Raw genomic sequence first — 20,914 nt, 5'->3', positions numbered from 1 at the left:
AGTCAAATTAGCGATAGTCTACAAACTTATAAATCTCTATCATCTTTATTGAGACCCAGCTTCCTGCTGGCTTTTCTGACTTTGTATACCAATGATAATAGAGATGTATTTATGTAGTTTTTTGGCTTTAACAAGTAGTGAGATAGCTCTTTTAAACCTTTCTATGTGAATTGTATCCTATTTTGTCAAAGCATTTGGGCAAACGTGAGTTTTATTGTTCCTTCCTATTCTATTTGAAGGTAGAACTTTTTTTACATGAATGTGGCATTTTTTATTGGCACATCTTTTTGAGTCGTTCTGTTGCCCAGGCCCGGTGCAGTGGTGCAGTCACAGCTCACTACAGCCTCAAACTCTTGGGCTCTAGAAATTCTCCCATCTCAGCCTCCTGAGTAGCTGGGGCTACAGGTGTGTGCCACCACACTTCACTTATTTATTTATTTATTTATTTATTTATTTATTTATTTGAGATGGAGTCTCTCTTTGTTGCCCAGGCTGGAGTGCAATGGCGCGATCTCAGCTCACTGTAACCTCCGCCTCCCGGGTTCAAGCGATTCTCCTGTCTCAGCCTCCTGAGTAGCTGTGATTAAAGGCGTGTGCCACCATGCTCAGCTATTTTTTTACTTTAGTAGAGATAGGGTTTTACCATGTTGGCCAGGCTGGTCTTGAACTCCTGATCTCGGGTGATCTACCTGCCTCAGCCTCCCGAAGTGCTGGGATTACAGGTGTGAGCCTCCGTGCCTGACCAATTTTTTTTTTTTTTTTTTTTTGAGACATGGTCCCTCTCTGGTGCCCAGGCTGGAGTTTAGTGGCATGATCACAGCTCACTGGAAGCCTCTACCTCCCTGGGCTCCAGTGATCCTTCCACCTCAGCCTCCTGAGTAGCTGGGACTACAGGCGCATGACATCATGCCCAGCTAATTTTTGTACTTTTTTGTAGAAACGGGGTTTTGCCATGTTGCCCAAGCTGGTCTCGAACTCTGGAGCTCGAGTGATCTGCCCACCTCGGCCTCCCAAAGAGCTGGGATTACACGTGTGAGCCATCATGCCTGGCCCCTTTTTTCATTTTCTTCAGCTTTATTGAAGTATGATTTAAATACAACAGCATGTCCAGTTCAATACGTTTTAATAAATATATTCATATGTAACTATCACTGCCACAGTTATGACATAGAACATTTTCATCACCTCAAAAAGTTGTGTGTTTCAGTTTTCTCATCAGTAAAATGGATATAATGAAAGTATTTGCCTCCTTTAGGGTTGTTGTAAGGATTAAATGAGTTGATATAGTTAAAGTCTTTGAAATAGTGCCTGGCATATTTTAAGAGCTCAGCAAATGCTGTCTGCTGTTATTATCTATAGTATTGATATTGGTGCTCTACCCCTTTTTAAAGGCCCCTCACTACTAATTTTAGTAGATAATTAAAGTGTAAAGATTCTGTGCTATTAAGAAAGGTACGTTTCATTTGTCAAAAATCAGTTGATTGTAGATGCTGTTTTGGTTAATATAGCTCTGTAGTATATTTGGAAGTTGGCTAGTGTGATGCCTCCAGCTCTGTTCATTTTCTTCAGGATTGTTTGTGTTAATCAGGGTTTTTATGCTTTTGTACAAAATTTAGGGTTGCTTTTTCTGTTTCTTTGAAGAATGTCATTGGAATTTTGACAGGGAGTGCATTGAATCTGTAGACCACTTTGGATTGTATGAATATTTCAACAATACTAAAGTTTTCAGCCCATGGGGGGAAAAAGGGGTGTGTGTGCTGCTACTGTGTATGTGTATTTTTGTATATGTAAATGAAATTGAATGGAGTGCAAAAGTACCTTGAGTCCCAGTAGAACTTAGGTTGATAGCTGGTGTATGAAGGTACACTTTCTTGAATGTTACCCAACTTTATTGATAATTGGTGTTTAATTGCATTGTTTCTGAGCCGGGAGTAGTGACGCATGCCTGTAATCCCAGTGATTTAGGAGGCTGAGGTAGGAGGTTTGCTTGAGGCCAGGAGTTTGAGGCTGCAGTGATCCATGATTGGGCCACTGTACTCCAGCCTGGGCAACAGGGTGAGACGTCTACTCAAAAAAAAAAAAAAAAAAAAAAAAAAAAAAAAAAAAATATATATATATATATATATATATAGCTTTGTTTGTAATCACTGTTATCTCATGGTGAGGCATATGATGTAAAATTCAACATAATTTCCTATTCCTTGTCAATAACACCATGCTAGGCAACTGTCACTTGTATTTAAAATAATTTTGCTGTTTGGGGCTGAGAGTGGTGGCTCATGCCTGTAATGCCGAGGTGTGCAGATCACCTGAAGTCAGGAGTTCGATACCAGCCTGGCCAACGTGGTGAAACTCCATCTCTACCAAAAAATACAAAAAAATTAGCCGCGCATGGTGGCACGTGCCTATAATCTCTACTACTCAGGAGGCTGAGGCACGAGAATTGCTTGAGCCCAGGAGACAGAGGTTGCAGTGAGCTGAGATCGTGCCACTGCACTCCAGCCTGGGTGACAGAGTAAGACTCTGTCTCAAAAAAAAAACAAACTCAAAAAACTCTCTCTCTCTCTCTCTCTCTGTGTGTGTGTGTGTGTGTGTGTGTGTGTGTGTGTGTGTGTGTGTGTGTGTGTGTATTTTGCTGTTTGGATTTATAACAGTATGCTTTTGGAAATACTTGGTTATTTTGAAAGTCCACACATTGTATTCTCTTGTGTCAATCCTTTTATTGAACTGCTTTCTTTACATTTTATTGATTCTATCTGCTAGGACATTTTATTAGATCTTTTTGGTATATTTTTGTATGGTGCCTGCTGCTGTTTTCTTTCTTTCTTTTTTTTTTTTTTTAAGAATGTAATATTGTAGTTTAGGTGTTGCATTCATTTTCTAGGACTTTCATGACAAATTACTACAAACTAGGTGGCTCTAAAATAATAGGAAGTTTTCTCTCACAGTTGAGGAGGGTAGAAGCCCAAAAGGAAGTGTCCATAGGGCAGATTCTAGGGGAGAATCTTTCTTTGCCTCTTCCAGCTTCTGGTGGTTCCTGGCATTTCTTGGCTTCTGGCAGCATAACTCCAGTTTCTCCCTGTCTTCACATGCTCTTCTTTCTCTCTGTGTGTCTCTGTGTATCTTGTCCTCGTCTTATAAGGACATGAGTCATTAGATTTAGGGCCTGCCCTAAATCTAGGATGATTTCCTCTTGAGATCCTTAACTAATTACACCTGCAAAGACCTTATTTCCAGATAAAGTCACATTATGAGGTTCTTGGTGGACATGAGGTTTGGGGGGGACGCTATTCAACCCACCACAGATGTGAAGGGAATATTTACATGATTTAAGCTCTGAAAAGGGGTAGGAAACAGGACTAAATAATGTCAACTACTTTGCAGTTTGCAGAAATGTTACCTTGGGCCACTCTCCAGTCTAAGAGTTCTCAGCAATGTGCTCTAGATACAAGTCCCAAGTGAAAGATTGGCTCCTGGGGCTTGGACCATAGGCCTGCCCTCTGGAAGTACCTGTTCGCAAGCTAGAAATAAGTGATGACCTAAAATGTATATAAGAGTATGAGGCCGGGCATGGTGGATCATGCCTGTAATCCCAGGACTTTGGGAGGCTGAGGTGGGTGGATTGCCTGAGCCCAGGAGTTCAAGACCAGCCTGGGCAATGTGCTGAAACCTCATTTTTACAAAAATTACAAAAATTAGCTGGGTGTGGTGGCCCACGCCTGTAGTCCTAGCTACTCAAGAGGCTGAGGTAGGAGGATCACGTAGGTCCAGGGAGGTCGAGGCTGCAGTGAGCTGTGATCATGCCACTGTACTCCAGCCTGTCTCAAAAAAAGAAAAAGACTATGGCCAGTTTGAGCGCCGGAATGTGACATTCTATCATACTATAAATTGTGATAATTTACGTGGAAAAATAGTATAGTGATTAAGAGCTCAAGGACTTTGAGAATCACATTCTCTGGTTTCATATTCTGCCTCTGACCCTGATTATCTGGGTGGACTGTGGGTAAATTGGTGAGCCTTGCAATGTCTAATTAAGGGTTAAAGAATACCTTAATACATGTAAAGTGCATGGAACTGCCTGGCGTATCATAACTGCTCATTTAATGTTTGTTGCTGCTGTATCCATCATCATCCTCAGGAGAGAGAGAAACTTGTCGTCAGAAAGATTGATGCCTTTGATTGTTTTCCTAGTATTGAGGGTAAATTTTTACTGATGAATTCATAGATTCCTACCCAGCCTCACCTTAGAAAAATATGCTTTCAGGTTGTCTAGTTAGAGGTTGCGGGTAGTAGAGGTTATGAGATGAGATAATAGGCTCCTGACTGGGAGCAGTGGCTCACGCCTGTAATCCCAGCAAGGTGGGAGGGATTGCTTGAGGCCAGGAGTCTGAGACCAGCCTGGGCAACATGAGACTTCCTCTCTACTAAAAATACGGCTGGGCATGGTCGTGTGTGCATGTAGGCCCAGCAATTTGGGAGGCTGAGGCAGGGGATTGCTTGGGTCCAGGAGTTTGAGGCTGCAGTGGGCCATAATTGCACCACTGCACACTCCAGCCTGGGTGACAGAGTGAGACCCTGTCCCGAAAAAAAAAAAAAAAGAAAACAGGTTCTTGGTTTCATTCACAAGGCATTCTAAACACTGAGTAGCCGTTTTGGTGATGTATAGAACTTGCTCCCTGACAGACTTTTGTAGTGAGTTTTCATTTATAGTACATCAAGCAAATCCCCCTTTATGTCATGAGGATATCAGCTTGACTTTTAGTGTAAGTCTGTTAAATAACTTATCTCTGAAGTTAACTTCGAAGTTGTTTTCAAATGGATAGGTAGGTAGATTAACTACATGTCTTAGCAGGCATTTCAGGATGTTTTGCAACTAATCATCCACTAAAAGATTTGTTATGGGAATGTGGTTTTCCTTCCCTTCAGTTTTTAATGTTCCTCCTGGAGGTGTATGTTACTAATAACACTTCTTTGAAAACCACACTGATTGATATTACTCTTTTGCTTACCTGAAGCTTCTTGGGCAGAGTCCTGCAGTGTAGTTTACTGAGCTTATTAAAAGATTTGTTAATAAATGACTAGAATTCACAGAGGATAATGATACCATTAGAATTCATAAAGGATGATGAGACCAAATATTAAACACTTTGCCAAACAAGTTCTTCTCTCTCTCCCTAGTCTAATTGCTGGTCTTTTAGCATTATGCAAAGAAGAGAGAGGAGACTGGTTCTCTATCTACTACATATGTTATCTCAGTTAAACTTAACAGCTGTACAGGTGTTATTCTTTTTTTTTTTTTTTTTTCTGAGACAGGATCTCACTTTGTTGCCTAGGCTGGAGTGCAGTGGTGCAAACACAGCCCATTGCAGCCTCCACCTCCTGGCAGAAGTGATCCTTCCGCCTCAGCCTTCCAAGTAGCTGGGACTACAGGCACTACTATACCTGGCTAATTTCTAAATTTTTTTGTAGAGATGGGGTCTCACTATATTGCCCAGGGTGGTCTCAAACTCCTGGGCTCAAGTGATCCTCCCACCTTGGCCTCTCATAGTGCTGGGATTATAGCCATGAGCCAGTGCACCTGGCCTGTACAGGTAGTTTCTTATTTTATATAAAGAAACCTAGGCTCAGAGACATGGAAGTTGTTCACCATCATGTATCTACAAAATGACGGAGTTATTAATTGAATCTAAACCTTTCTGGGACTGTTCTTTTTGCTCTTTTCGAACATATGCTATCGCTTCTCTAAATTAGGGAGCTCAGGCAACCACTATGTTGTATACAAAAAAAAGAAGAAAGTACTTAAGTATAGTAGCAAGCTTAAATCATATCTTTGATTCTTTGATCTTTTGAAAATACTTCCATGTTTAGTTCTGAGTATGTAGGAAATGAGGAAGGAATGGGATGGGGTAGGCTGTCTACACATAATTGAGGAAAATGGATTATTTAAATGGTGTAGTCCTTGAAGATGTGTCCTGTCACATATCCTCCTTTGCAGTTCGTTTATTTATTTATCTTCAGCAGAAAGATTCTTCTCCAGTTTTCCATCATCATCTGAAACCTTTGCAAGGTTTTGCCTTTAGGTTACAGATAGATTTTTCAGACAGAAGAATACCTTTCAGTATAGGTAACCTCTTAAGAGGACTTTACTGCTGCTTCTATTAATAGTCTCTTCTGACAGTTAAAGATGTGGGAAATTGAAATAATTGTTTTTGTCTTGTAGATTAACTGCTGAAGTACTGATCGAGTTCTGCATTTCTTCAATGAGGAACTACAGGCTGATCTTCTGCCATAATCTCAAACAGCCATAAATGACAAAAGAATGCTTGCTCAGTGAGGGTAGCTGGTGCAGAAGCCATTTTTTAAACTTAGGTATTTAAGTACTGAAAGGTAAGTTTTCAAAATGGTAACTATCTCGTGCTCTATAAATCCATAGAGATTTTGGAACTTGCCCCTGTAGCTGCTATTTAATTTAACTTGAGGTTTTATAGTTCTTAGCTGGCACCAGATACATTGAAGAATGGATGTTGCTTGTCTGAGACTATGTAAATGTATGGCATTTTGCTATCCTTAAGTTAATTTTTTCTTTTCTTTTAAGTTGGCTGCATTGTTTCCTAGTCATGTTGTGACATTCTTGATCCAGTGGGTATACACTTGATCCAGTGGACCTTATTTTTGTAAACTTATGAATTTTAGTAGACTTATTTTTGTGATTTGCTTTCTTTCTCTTGCAGTGAGAAAGAAATTGTTTTTCTGGGGTGATGGAAAACATACCAGCTGGTGTCATTTTGTTCATTATCAACCTTTGAGTTTTTCTTTCTTTTACAAATACTCTTTTCCTACATAAAGTAATAAACGTGTAGTGTGTTTATTTTAGAAAATAAATTTTTCTTGGGATTACTTGTTTTCTGATGTGTCAGATATTGGAAATGGCCATCTGAGACATTGTTTTCTCCCACTCCTTTACTGATCACAATTCCTACAAAATTAGGACAAATAACTATTTCTTCTGATCTAGATGGCTCTGAAAATTTTTCTTTTGGATAATTATGAAATAACAGTGTTAAGGACAGGCACGACGGCTTGTGCCTATAATCCCAGCGCTTTGGAGGCTGAGGCTGGCTGATCACCTGAGGTCAGGAGTTCAAGACCAGCCTGGCCAACATGGTGAAACCCCGTCTCTACTAAAAATACAAAATTAGCCGGGCGTGATGACGCGCACCTGTAATCCCAGCTACATGGGAGGCTGAGGCAGGAGAATTGCCTGAACCCAGGAGGTGGATGTTGCAGTGAGCCAAGATTGCACCATTGCACTTCAGCCTGGGCAAAAAGAGCAAAACTCCGTCTCAAAAAATAAAAATAAATAACAATGTTGATAAAAGGACATCTCTTATTGAAAGTTGATGTCCAGAAATGAAAAATTTCTTTTTTATAAAAATGTATTACAGGCCAGGCGCGGTGGCTCACGCCTGTAATCCCAGCACTTTGGGGGCCGAGACGGGCGGATCACGAGGTCAGGAGATGGAGACCATCCTGGCTAACATGGTGAAACCCCATCTCTACTAAAAATACAAAAAAATTAGCCGGGCGTGGTGGCGGGCACCTGTAGTCCCAGCTACTTGGGAGGCTGAGGCAGGAGAATGGCATGAACCCAGGAGGCAGAGCTTGCAGTGAGCCAAGATTATGCCACTGCACTCCAGCCTGGTCAACAGAGTGAGACTCCGTCTCAAAAAAAAAAAAAAAAAATTTATTACAGCTGCTTTATCATGTAGAAATAAGAACTCATTAATCTTGTTCTTATTAGCCCATCATTTATAAAAAGTGGTTATTAGATCATCACTTTCTAAAAAGTATTCTCTCCTGTTTGGGCTTATGAATTGGGGGGTTAGATGAGCTTTATATGGCACAGTCCAGAATGGGTTTGGATTTACCTGTGTCATTAATAAGCTTGTTCAGTAAAGGTTTTCTTGGAGCCAAATTTGCTCCTTAATTTGTCTTTGGGACATTAATGCCTCTTGCTAAATCTTTGATGATTAACTTTGCTATTGTTTGATAAGTATGCAAGCACTAAAGGGAGCATTCAGCACTAACTCTTCATAATAGGGAATATGTTTAGGTAATTGTACTGAACTTCATCTGTAGAACACACTGTGGGCCTGCTAACTGGAACATATTTAAATAGACGAGAACACATTCAGGTGTAAAGCATTTTTCTTTCATGTATCTAGTCATATTGCCACCTGTTAATCATTATAGTCTTTTTTTTTTTGTCTTTCATTTGGCAGAAAAGACAGCTTTGATTTCTGGCTGCAAAAAAGATATGAGGAAGAGCTCCTCCCCTTCCTTGAGTAACTGCAACTCCGTTCTTGCTAACAAAATATTTGGAATTCCACTTGATGAGCTGCAGCAGGGAGGACATCCAGACAATGAGGTTCCATTCATAGTCCGCCACGTTGTGGACTATATTGAGGAACATGGTATACATTTCCTTACTTTGAGGGCTAGCTTTTGTTTTAATAAACACAACTTACCCCTTTTTGACCTTGGATTTTTAATTTTTTTTTTTAATATGGAAAGTCCAAAACATAGGAAAACTAGAAATTCTTTTTAATGTTTTAGTGTGATTTTTACTTAAATTCATATACTTAGAAATGATAGTTGCCCAGCCTAGAACAAGTTTTAGTGGGGGTGATAGGGATATTTTTAATGGATATAAGGGGTGGGATAAAATAGAATATCCCTTAGAACAGAGATAGTATGTTTCTAGATGTATAATTTGAAGGTTTTTAGTCAAGTCACAGGAGCCAAGAAAGGCTTTCCAAAAGTATGAGTATTTTAAGTTAATTGGAGAATGAATATATATGGTCAAGCCGTTGACATTGCAGCTTATTGAATGATTGCCTTGAACTAACGTAGGAGGTCTGGAGCAACAAGGACTTTTTCAAGTCAATGGAAATGCTGAGACAGTGGAGTGGCTTCGGCAGAGATATGACAGCGGAGAAGAGGTGGATTTGGTTAAGGAAGCAGATGTTCCCTCAGCTATTAGCCTTCTTAGATTTTTTCTTCAAGAACTTCCTGAACCTGTTATCCCTGGCAGTTTACATATTCACTTGATGCAGCTTTCTCAAGGTAACATAATTTGATACTTATCAATTGGTCATTTGTTGTTAATTTCCTAGTCTTTCCCTTTTAGAAATCTTGACATGTAAACAGTAAGTATAGTATTTTAGAGATTACTTTGGTATTTTCTCATTTGCTTTTTGGGATTGTATGATCTTGTCATAGGAAAGGCAACTTCCGGGATCCCTCTAGTACTATTTACTTTTTGTGATTGGTTTTATTAGCCTAAGATACAGGGTGAAGAAGAGGAAAGGGAGGAGACAAGAACAAGGAATAGGAGGGGTCATCAAAAAGAAAGAAGAGAAATTTATGTAAGGTAATGTGTGTGGTGGCACAATGTCCAATAGTAGCCAAAGGTGTTGCTTAGTGGTGATATTACCACTATTAGGGTTACTTATCCCTGGTTTCATAGAATTTCCTAGCAAAAGCAAGAAGACAACTTTGATTCTAGGCTTGGAATATACCTAAAACTTGTTCTTGGACACTTAGCTAAAGGAAATGAATATCAAATTGAACATTAGATTCTAAGCCAAAGAAACAAAAAAAGATGTATCTTTGTTAGATTTTTTTGGTGGTGACTAAAAAGTAGTGCTTAGCTAGAGTGGAACAGGAACACGAAAAATAATGGTAGAGGCAGCAGAAAGGTCAAAGAACCAAGAAGTGAGGAAATGCTTCTGTTCCTAGAGCCAAATGGTATTCATATATATGTAATGGAGGGACATGCTTCATTATATAGGAAAATGTATAAAGTTGGCATATAGCATTATATATTTCTTGAATTTTATTTTATTTTATTTTATTTTATTTTTTGTATTTTCACTTTCTTTTTTTTTTTCATTGCCGTTAACTTTTCTTTTTTTTTTATTATTATTTTTTTAATTTATGAAGTATTTATTGATCATTCTTGGGTGTTTCTCGGAGAGGGGATATGGCAGGGTCATAGGATAATAGTGGAGAAAGGGTCAGGAGATAAACACATGAACAAAGGTCTCTGGTTTTCCTAGGCAGAGGACCCTGCGGCCTTCTGCAGTGTTTGTGTCCCTGGGTACTTGAGATTAGGGAGTGGTGATGACTCTTAAAGAGCATGCTGCCTTCAAGCACCTGTTTAACAAAGCACATCTTGCACCGCCCTTAATCCATTTAACCCTGAGTTGACACAGCATATGTTTCAGAGAGCATGGGGCTGGGGGAAAGGCCATAGATCAACAGCATCCCAAGGCAGAAGAATTTCTCCTAGTCAGAACAAAATGGAGTCTCCTATGCCCACCCCTTTCTACACAGACACAGCAACAATCTGATCTCTCCTTCCTTTCCCCACACTTCCCCCCCTTCTCTTCAACAAAACCGCCATCGTCCTCATGGCCCGCTCCCGATGGTCGCTGTCTCTTCGGAGCTGTTGGGTACACCTCCCAGACAGGGCAGCCGGGCAGAGGCGCTCCTCACCTCCCAGACAGGGCGGCCGGGCAGAGGCTCTCCTCGCTTCCCAGACGGGGCCGCCCGGGCAGAGGCGCTCCTCACTTCCCAGACGGGGCCGCCCGGGCAGAGGCGCTCCTCACTTCCTCCCAGACCGGGTGGCAGCCGGGCAGAGGCGCTCCTCACCTCCCAGACGGGGTGGCCGGGCAGAGGCGCTCCTCACTTCCCAGACGGGGCGGCCGAGCAGAGGCGCTCCTCACTTCCCAGAGGGGGTGGCTGGGCAGAGGCGCTCCTCACTTCCCAGACCGGGCGGCCGGGCAGAGGCGCTCCTCACTTCCCAGACGGGGCGGCCGGGCAGAGACGCTCCTCACTTCCTCCCAGACGGGGTGGCGGCCAGGCAGAGGCGCTCCTCACCTCCCAGACAGGGCGGCCGGGCAGAGGCACTCCTCACTTCCCAGACTGGGCGGCCGGGCAGAGGCGCTCCTCACTTCCCAGACTGGGCGGCCGGGCAGAGGCGCTCCTCACCTCCTAGACGGGGTGGCCGGGCAGAGGCGCTCCTCACTTCCCAGACGGTGTGGCGGCTGGGCAGAGGCGCTCCTCCCTTCCCAGATGGGGCAGCCAGGCAGAGGCGCTCCTCACTTCCTCCCAGACGGGGTGGCGGCCAGGCAGAGGCGCTCCTCACTTCCCAGAGGGGGCGGCCGGGCAGAGGTGCTCCTCACTTCCTCCCAGACGGGGTGGCAGCCGGGCAGAGGCACTCCTCACCTCCCAGACGGGGCGGCCGGGCAGAGGTGCTCCTCATCTCCCAGACGGGGCAGCCGGGCAGAGGTGCTCCTCACTTCCTCCCAGACGGGGTGACGGCCGGGCAGAGGCACTCCTCACCTCCCAGATGGGGCGGCCGGGCAGAGGCGCTCCTCACCTCCCAGACGGAGTGGCCAGGCAGAGGCGCTCCTCACTTCCCATATGGGGTGGCGGCCGGGCAGAGGCGCTCCTCACTTCCCAGATGGGGCAGCCAGGCAGAGGCGCTCCTCACTTCCTCCCAGACGGGGTGGCGGCCAGGCAGAGGCGCTCCTAACCTCCCAGACGGGGCGGCCGGGCAGAGGTGCTCCTCATCTCCCAGACGGGGTGGCCGGGCAGAGGTGCTCCTCATCTCCCAGACGGGGCAGCCGGGCAGAGGTGCTCCTCACTTCCTCCCAGATGGGGCGACGGCCGGGCAGAGGCACTCCTCACCTCCCAGACGGGGTGGCCGGGCAGAGACGCTCCTCACCTCCCGGACGGAGTGGTCAGGCAGAGGCGCTCCTCACTTCCCATATAGGGTGGCGGCCGGGCAGAGGCACTCCTCACTTCCCAGATGGGGCAGCCGGGCAGAGGCGCTCCTCACTTCCTCCCAGACGGGGTGGTGGCCAGGCAGAGGCGCTCCTCACTTCCCAGACGGGGCGGCCGGGCAGAGGTGCTCCTCACTTCCTCCCAGACGGGGTGGTGGCCGGGCAGAGGCGCTCCTCACCTCCCAGACGGGGCGGCCGGGCAGAGGCGCTCCTCCCTTCCCAGATGGAGTGGCCAGGCAGAGGCGCTCCTCACCTCCCAGAGTGGGCGGCCGGGCAGAGGCGCTCCTCACTTCCCAGAGTGGGCGGCCGGGCAGAGGCGCTCCTCACTTCCCATAGGGGGTGGCAGCCGGGCAGAGGCGCTCCTCACTTCTCAGATGGGGCAGCTGGGCAGAGGTGCTCCTCACTTCCTCCCAGACAGGGTGGTGGCCAGGCAGAGGCGCTCCTCACCTCCCAGACGGGGCGGCCGGGCAGAGGCACTCCTCACCTCCCAGAGTGGGCGGCCGGGCAGAGGCGCTCCTCACTTCCCAGAGTGGGCGGCCGGGCAGAGGCGCTCCTCACTTCCCATAGGGGGTGGCAGCCGGGCAGAGGCGCTCCTCACTTCCCAGATGGGGCAGCTGGGCAGAGGTGCTCCTCACTTCCTCCCAGACGGGGTGGCGGCCAGGCAGAGGCGCTCCTCACCTCCCAGACGGGGCGGCCGGGCAGAGGCACTCCTCACCTCCCAGACGGGGCGGCTGGGCAGAGGCGCTCCTCACCTCCCAGAAGGGGCGGCTGGGCAGAGGCGCTCCTCACTTCCCATATGGGGTGGCAGCCGGGCAGAGGCGCTCCTCGCTTCCCAGACGGGGTGGCGGCCAGGCAGGGGCGCTCCTCACTTCCCAGATGGGGCAACCGGGCAGAGGCGCTCCTCACTTCCTCCCAGACGGGGTGGTGGCCAGGCAGAGGCGCTCCTCATCTCCCAGACGGGGCAGCCGGGCAGAGGCGCTCCTCACTTCCTCCCAGACGGGGTGGCAGCCGGTCCGAGGCGCTCCTCACATCCCAGACGATGGGCGGCCGGGCAGAGACGCTCCTCACTTCCCAGATAGGGCGGCCGGGCAGAGGGGCTCCTCACATCCCAGACGATGGGCGGCCAGGCAGAGATGCTCCTCACTTCCTAGACGGGGTGGCGGCGGGGCAGAGGCTGTAATCTTAGCACTTTAAGAGGCCAAGGCAGGAGGCTGGTAGGTGGAGGTTGCAGCGAGCGGAGATCACACCACTGCACTCCAGCCTGAGCACCATTGAGCATTGAGTTAGCGAGACTCCGTCTGCAATCCCAGCACCTCGGGAGGCCGAGGCAGGCAGATCACTCGAGGCCAGGAGCTGGAGACCAGCCCGGTCAACACGGCGAAACCCTGTCTCCACCAAAAATACAAAAACCATTCAGGCGTGGCGGCGCGTGCCTGCAATCCCAGGCACTCGGCAGGCCGAGGCAGGAGAGTCACAGGAGCCTGAGGCAGGGAGGTTGCAGCGAGCCGAGATCATGGCAGTACAGTCCAGCTTCGATAACAGTGGGAGACCGAAAAAAGAAGGAGAGGGAGACCGAAGAAAGGGGAGAGGGGAGAGGGGAGAGGGGAGAGGGGAGAGGGGAGAGGGGAGAGGGAGGAGGAGAGGGAGAGGTCTTGAATTTTAAAACTACCTTTTTAGGCTTTTTTGGTATTATGGAGTTCATTTAGTTTTTGAATCGGGGCTTCTAAAGAAATTGAGTTATGCTAAGAAATTATAACTACTTCCTTTATGCCTATCTCTATCACAGCTGGGCATTCTATAATATGTGTGTATATATCCTTAAGTATTATGTTGTCAGAGAAGGTGTATTTTCTTTCGAAAGTGTTTATCCGTCTTTTTCTTAAATTTTAAACTGTGAGCCTAAGTTAATTAGATGTCTTTGATTTATGTATAAAGGTCAATGCAAAGACGTTCTGTGACCCTCTTACCCATGTTTTCTGTACAGCTAAATCATAAGGCTTACTTTGAACTTGCTATATTCAGGAATGGGTAACCTGATTCAGTCCTGTTCTTTTACTCTATAATCTGGATCAAAAAACAGGTTTTAAAACGAAATGTTATTAGTAAGGCTACCCTTTTTTCAATGCATCACTTTAATTTTTCTCCCCCCAAAATTACGCTTTTTTGTTTTGAATTTTCGAATCCATTTTATTATTACAGGTATTTTTTCAAATGTTTATGTTGAGACACATAATAAGCATTTTGCATTTATTAAATATGAACTGAAACCAATATGGTAAAGGTTTTTTGAGCCTTTTAAAATAACTCTAGAGCCATTCTCTTTATAGTGATAGGTTTCCATGTTCCCTCTGTTAGCTGAATTGCAGACATGTGTTTAAAGTTTCAAGAGTCAGATAATCTTTCAGTCCTGAATGAAAATTTATAAATTAATAATTGCAGTGAGATTTAATGGAAGCAAAGTCATTGACTTACTGGTAGAATCTATCAGAAGGTATTTATTTTTCACTAGGATTGTCATTTCAATTGGTTTTCATTTATTTGTTGTTGTTTTTTTGAAATGTCCTTGCTCTGTTGCCCAGGTTGGAGTGCAGTGGTGTGATCCTAGTTCACTACAGCCTTGATCTCCAGGGCTCAAGTGATCCTCTCGCCTCAGCCTCTTGAGTAGCTGGGACTACAGGCGTGCACCACCATGCCTGGCTAATTTTTTTAATTTTTTTATGTTTTGTAGAGACAAGATCTTGCTATGTTGCCCAAGCAGGTCTTGAACTCTTGAGCTCAAGTGGTCCTCCTGTCTCAGTTTCCCAAAGCACTGGGATTATAGGAGTGAGCCATTGTACCTGGCCTGGTTTTCATTTAAAATTATGACAGCATCGTGTACTGTTGGGACAACTAAGTTCCTCTTCAAAGACACAACTTTCTGGTCATAAATTGTAAACCAATCCTATCCCTTCTTTTCTTTCAAAAATCACGCATTTACGCTATCTGAAAAAGTTTCAATCTTAGCCATGGCCTGGCTTTCATTTAAAATTATGACAGCACCATGTACTGTGTTGACATTCATGGAATTACAATACGCATCTTGTTACTTATTCTTATGCTGACATTCACTTGTGAAGGAATTTAAGATATGCAAAAATTTGCAAAAAAGATATGCAAAAAAAAGCAAAAATGCTTATGGTCAATAAGTGCTTTCATGTTTAATATGAGAAATTCACTGTTTTCTTCTATTTTCCACTTATACATATATAATCATTAGCATATGTATGTATGTGTGTACATATACTCACATATACACCCGTTTCTTTAATAGCTGTGCAGCTAGGTATGGTAGTATTTGGGGTGATATTGGCATTTATGTTGTAATATCATCTGTTCATTCATTCATTTAGTTATTTTGGGAAGGTGTCTAGATCTCTGAACAAAGTTTCCTCTCTTCATTTACTGTAGATAATTTTATTTGTTTCTTTTATTTTTTGAGACAGAGTCTTGCTCTGTCACCCAGGCTGGAGTGCAGGGGGACCATCTTGGCCCACTGCAACCTCTGCCTCCCAGGTTCAAGTGATTCTCGTGCTTCAGCTTCCTGAGTAGCTGGGACTACAGGTGTGTGCTACCGTACCCAGCTAATTTTTGTATTTTTAGTAGAGATGGGGTTTCACCATGTTGGCCAGGCTGATCTCGAACTCCTGACCTCAAGTGATCCATCCACCTTGGCCTCCCAGAGTGCTGGAATTACAGGCATGGGCCATGGCACCCAGCTGTAGATAAATAATATGATAATATTTTAATGTTCACAAATACATGACAGTTATTGCTTTTAAGATCATGGAAGAAGCACTGTTGCAGTTGCATTTCAGCTTTTGTTTTTAAAAAGTGGTTTCATTTTTCTGTGGTAGCTGGACAGTGCATACACTGGTGTGGTTAAACCTTTTATTTAGACTAGGGTTTCACAGCCTTAGTACTGTTGATTTTGGGCTTGATAATTTTTTGTGATGGGGAATTGTGTACCTTAGGATGTTTAGCAGCATCCCTGACCTCTACCAAAGGCACTGTCTTCCCCAAAGTCATGACAACTGTTCATTGTCAGATGTCGACAACTTCTGGATTAGACCATAATGGTTAGTCCAACTGCTTATACATTGTGTTTTGGTAGAAAACATAGCTAGCAGTTTTGTGGATTAGTTAGAACATTTCCAAAAAATGTTGCAGTACTTGAAGGAATTGTTAGGGGAAACTTCTCTGATACATACATTATTTTCCCTGGATATGATTTAACTAGAAAGTAGACTCCAAAGGAAAGAAATTTAAGCAAGTATGTATATATTTAATGTATTTGAAATGCTTCTCTGCCTTATTTGAAGACTTGAGATATAGGCCAGTATAGGTACAAATGTGTAGAAGAAATGTAGCCAAACAAAACTTTGGATAAGGATAGCATTTCAAATAAAAACAGTATTGCCCACAAGCTTACCACCTCAAGTCAAATGGTGTATGTTCAACATCTTTTTTCAGTTATTGTGTATTCATTCAGTGAATTCAATTAATGTTTATTGAACATCTGCTATATGCTAGGCAGTGCTCTAGATCAGCAGTCCCCAACCTTTTTGACACCAGGGACTGGTTTTATGGAAGACAGTTTTTCCACTGATGGAGAGGAGGAATGGTTTTGGGATGAAACTTTTCCAACTCAGATCATTACGCATTAGATTCTCATAAAGAATGTACATCTAGATCCCTTGCATGCATAGTTCACAGTAGCATTCTTGCTCCTCTGAGAATCTAATGCCACCACTGATCTGACTTGCTGCTCACCTCCTGCTGTATGGCCCAGTTCCTAACAGGCCACAGACTGGTCTGCAGCCCCGGCTGGGGACCCTTGCTCCAGATACTGAGAATTCAGCACTGAAAAAAACTAGATGAAAATCTCTGCCCTCATGGCTGGGTGTGGTGACTCACGCCTGTAATCCCAGCACTTTGGGAGGCTGAGGCGGGAGGATCACTTGAGCCTAGGAGTTCTAGACCAGTCTGGGCAACATAGGGAGACCCTGTTGCTACAGAAACTTCAAATAATAGCCAGCTGTGGTGGCATTTGCTTGTGGTTCTAGCTACCTAGGAAATTGACGTGGGAGGATCGCTTGGGCCTGGGAGGTTGAGGCTGTGGTGGGCCACAGTGATCATGCCACTGCACTCCAGCCTGGAGTGACAGCCTGTCTCAAAGAAAGAAATATCTCTGCCCTCACAGAACTAAAATGCTATAGGGGATAAGGGAAGATGGTAAAATAGATGATAAAAATAAACATATGGATAGGTATGCTAGACGTTAAGTGCTACAGAGCTGGAGAGAATGTTAGGTAGAAGTTGTCGGTGTTGGTATCTTCATTATATTGGTAATATTAACTGCTTGCATTTTTGATATGTGATTTTCTAAAATAATTTTCTGCTAAATGCTTAGGTTGTTAAAATTTCTCATCAGTTATAGGTACAGTGATTTAAACATTAATCCAGGGACTATTCTGTCTGATTTTAAAATTGAAGTACTGGTACATTTGAATAGACAGCTGGTAATATTACAAAGTATAGAAGAGTTGTTATTGGTTGCATTTTAAATTTTAAGTAAAACTCACGTGACTGTAGCCTTTCCTGATAAATTTTTTTTTTTTTTTTGAGACGGAGTCTCGCTCTGTCCCCCAGGCTGGAGTGCAGTGGTGCGATCTCGGCTCACTACAAGCTCCGCCTCCTGGGTTCATGCCATTCTCCTGCCTCAGCCTCCTGAGTAACTGGGACTACAGGTGCCCGCCAACACACCCAGCTAATTTTTTGTATTTTTAGTAGAGACGGGGTTTCACCGTGTTAGCCAGGATGGTCTCGATCTCCTGACCTTGTGATCCGCCCGTCTCGGCCTCCCAAAGTGCTGGGATTACAGGCGTGAGCCACCGCGCCCAGCCTTTTTTTTTTCTTTTTGAGACAGGGTCTCACTCTGTCACCCAGGCTGAAGTGCAGTGGCATGATCTCAGCTTACTGCAACCACTGCCTCCCAGGCTCAAGCCATCCTCTCACCTCAGCCTCCTGAGTAGCTGGGACCACATGTGTGTGCCAGTACACTCAGCTAATTTTTGTATTTTTGGTAGAATGGGGTTTCGCCATGTTGCCCAGGCTGGACTCAAACTCCTGAGCTCAGGCGATGCGCCTGCCTCAGCCTCCCAAAGTGCTGGGATTACAGGCGTGAGCCAGCATACCAGGCCAAATTTTTTTTTTTTTAATCAACATAGTACTGGAGTCCTATTTCCTGATAAACTTTTTAGACTAGTATTATTTTGCAGAGATAGCTAATATCATGACCGTAACCTTTTACCAAGAGTTTTTCAGTAAAATAATTTTAAGAACCTGCGGAAAAATACAAAATGAAACATAATTTAATTGATTTTTACTCATGTAGCACAATAAATCACTTCATTTCGAGAGGACCTCTGAGCACTTATTTCTCCCAAATGGGATCCTCACCAATCAGTGGAATGAATACGGGTCTAGTTTCTGTTAATGAAAACTCATTGACACAATAAATACAAGGCCTAACTTGTGTGATAAAGTTTACTTGATAAGCAGAAACCAACATAAATTTAGAGGAGAAAAACAGACGAGAAATGAAAGACCTTTTAATTTAGTTCTACTGATATTGCTGAAGATAATTGTTTATTTTAGGAAACCAGGAGAAGAAAATCACACTGTTACCTTGTTCTTTCCTTGTTTTTACTTTCATCTAAGCTGAAAGGTATCACTGATACTATTGGCCCCTCAAATTGCATCTCTGCTTTGCTCACTAGTGGTTTGTATCATCTGGCATGGCCAGTGCATTTTGACTTCTTATAGTTGGCACTAGTGTGGAAACACAGGTACAGTCATGCTGGAGACAGTAGGATGAGAATTAAAAAAAAAAAAAAAAAAAAAAAAAACTAGAGAATTGGGGCCAATGAGTAATAGATGAGGAAAACATCCTCCAGCAATTAAGGGATTGAGTTCCTTTTTTCCAGCTCCTCTTCTCCACCTCTTTTCCATTTCATAAGTGAAATACAAAGCCTTAAGGCATTTGGCCCCAGTAGAGGAAGTGAAGAGGTTTTGAATTGTTGTAGTAAAAAGGTGATGTGGGTAGAGTAATGTGAACCTGGCAAAATATCAGAGCTTTGCTTTTTCCTTTATTGAAAAAAACCTGTTATTATTGTTTTATAGATTATAATAATGAAGATGAATTTGGAAGAAAGTTGAGGTTCCTCTTGCAACAGCTTCCACCTGTTAATTACAGTTTGTTAAAGTTTCTGTGTAGATTTTTAGCCAATGTAGCATCACATCATGAAGAAATTTGGTCTGCAAATTCTTTGGCTGCTGTCTTTGGTCCAGATGTCTTCCAGTAAGTTGTTTCAAAAATTTTTGTTTAATTTTTAAAAATTAGGTATGTGAGACCGGGCGCGGTGGCTCACGCCTGTAATCCCAGCACTTTGGGAGGCTGAGGCGGGCGGATCACAAGGTCAGGAGATCGAGACCATCCTGGCTAACATGGTGAAACCCCGTCTCTACTAAAAATAAAAAAATTAGCTGGGCATGGTGGCGGGTGCCTATAGTCCTAGCTGCTCGGGAGGCTGAGACAGGAGAATGGCGTGAACCCAGGGAGGCGGAGCTTGCAGTGAGCCGAGATCGCGCCACTGCACTCCAGCCTGGGCGACAGAGCGAGACTCCATTTCATAAAAAAGAAAAAAAAAAATTAGATATGTGAAATGGAATCATTATATTGTCTCCCAAGGATCGTAGGTTGCTTGATGAACATTTTTTATAGTAGATATGATTAATTCTTACAGCATTTTTGTGAACAGGGTACAAATTAGGTGGGTTTTACAGATGGGAGAATGGAAGCACAGAATGGTGACATAAATTGCCCATGTTCATAAAGAATCTCATTGGTTGTCTTCTACCTTTACCTGTGATTGATTTAAGAACTCGCAATTCAATTTGGACTTCTATTCTTAGCATTTACACAGATGTGGAAGATATGAAAGAGCAAGAAATAGTGAGCAGGATAATGGCTGGACTTCTGGAAAACTACTATGAGTTTTTTGAGAATGAAGAGGAAGATTTTTCATCTAATGATTTAAGTTCAATTACTGAACAGGTGAGAATATTCTATTTGGAGGGATAATTTTTTTTTTTTTTTTTTTAAGAATAATATGCTCTTAAAGACTTGCCACAGACATAAGTGGAATTTAAGTACTGACCTGGAAGTAATTATCTTGGTTATTATATGTAATCAATAGGTGGCACATTCATGATTTTTTTCCTGAACAACATCCTGTCCTCCATAATTCTATTAATAAGGAAAAGGCATTAAAATTAGAGTATGTGGTAGAGATTTTTTGTTTCTTTTCCTATTGTTTATTTTGTAAGGATAATGCAGTGTTTTGGTTTTTTGCAGAGAAACTGCTAGCATAGAGAAATATAGGCAAGGGGTGAGAAATTTAAAGTAGAGGGAAAGATTCAGTACACATTTTTAAAAATTTGAAGTTTTTCTTCAGTAATACAGCAAATCAACGCAATAGAATAATTGTCACTAATGGGAAGCATCTGGATATTAATAGTTTAAGTGGCAGGTAATTTTTAAATTCTGGTGACTCTAGAATATTAAAATCTCTTTCTGAGGTTACATTATAATCTTTTAAAAAATGGTTTTATTAATTATAGAGACAGGGTCTTGTTATGTCACCCAGGTTGGTCTTGAACTCTTGGTCTCAACCAGCCCTCCTGCCTTGGCCTTCCAAAGTGTTGGTATTACAGGTGTTAGCCACCACACCCGGCCCCACAAAATGATTTTAAAAAGTGTGATATTACATGTTAAAATAGGCCAGGCGTGGTGGCTTACGCCTGTAATCCCAGCACTGTGGGAGGCTGAAGTGGGTGGATCAGCTGAGGTCAGGGGTTTGAGACCAGCCTGGCCTACATGGTGAAACACTGTCTGTACTAAAAACATAAAAATTCACCAGGCATAGGGGCATATGCCTGTAATCCCAGCTACTCGAGAGGCT

General features: G+C 43.8%; 1 protein-coding gene across 12 annotated transcripts in view; it reads left to right on the top strand.

The window, feature by feature from the left end:
- Window positions 1-20,914, top strand: part of FAM13B (family with sequence similarity 13 member B) — a 91,118-nt gene that overhangs the window by 6,729 nt on the left and 63,475 nt on the right. For 11 of the 12 annotated variants that reach the window (XM_054488793.2, XM_063665515.1, XM_054488796.2 and 8 more), the window contains exons 2-6: window positions 6,221-6,387; window positions 8,283-8,474; window positions 8,914-9,126; window positions 19,074-19,251; window positions 19,866-20,007. In XM_054488793.2, the coding sequence (XP_054344768.1) occupies window positions 8,318-8,474; window positions 8,914-9,126; window positions 19,074-19,251; window positions 19,866-20,007 (690 nt within the window). In that variant the 5' untranslated portion in view covers window positions 6,221-6,387; window positions 8,283-8,317. The remainder of the gene's footprint in view (window positions 1-6,220; window positions 6,388-8,282; window positions 8,475-8,913; window positions 9,127-19,073; window positions 19,252-19,865; window positions 20,008-20,914) is intronic. The other variant, XM_063665516.1, reaches the window with a different exon arrangement.

This window comes from Pongo pygmaeus, chromosome 4, assembly GCF_028885625.2.
Source record: "Pongo pygmaeus isolate AG05252 chromosome 4, NHGRI_mPonPyg2-v2.0_pri, whole genome shotgun sequence".
Lineage (NCBI taxonomy): Eukaryota > Metazoa > Chordata > Mammalia > Primates > Hominidae > Pongo > Pongo pygmaeus.
The sequence above is the reverse complement of the archived record's forward strand: the minus strand, read 5'-3'. Positions and strand labels throughout refer to the sequence as shown.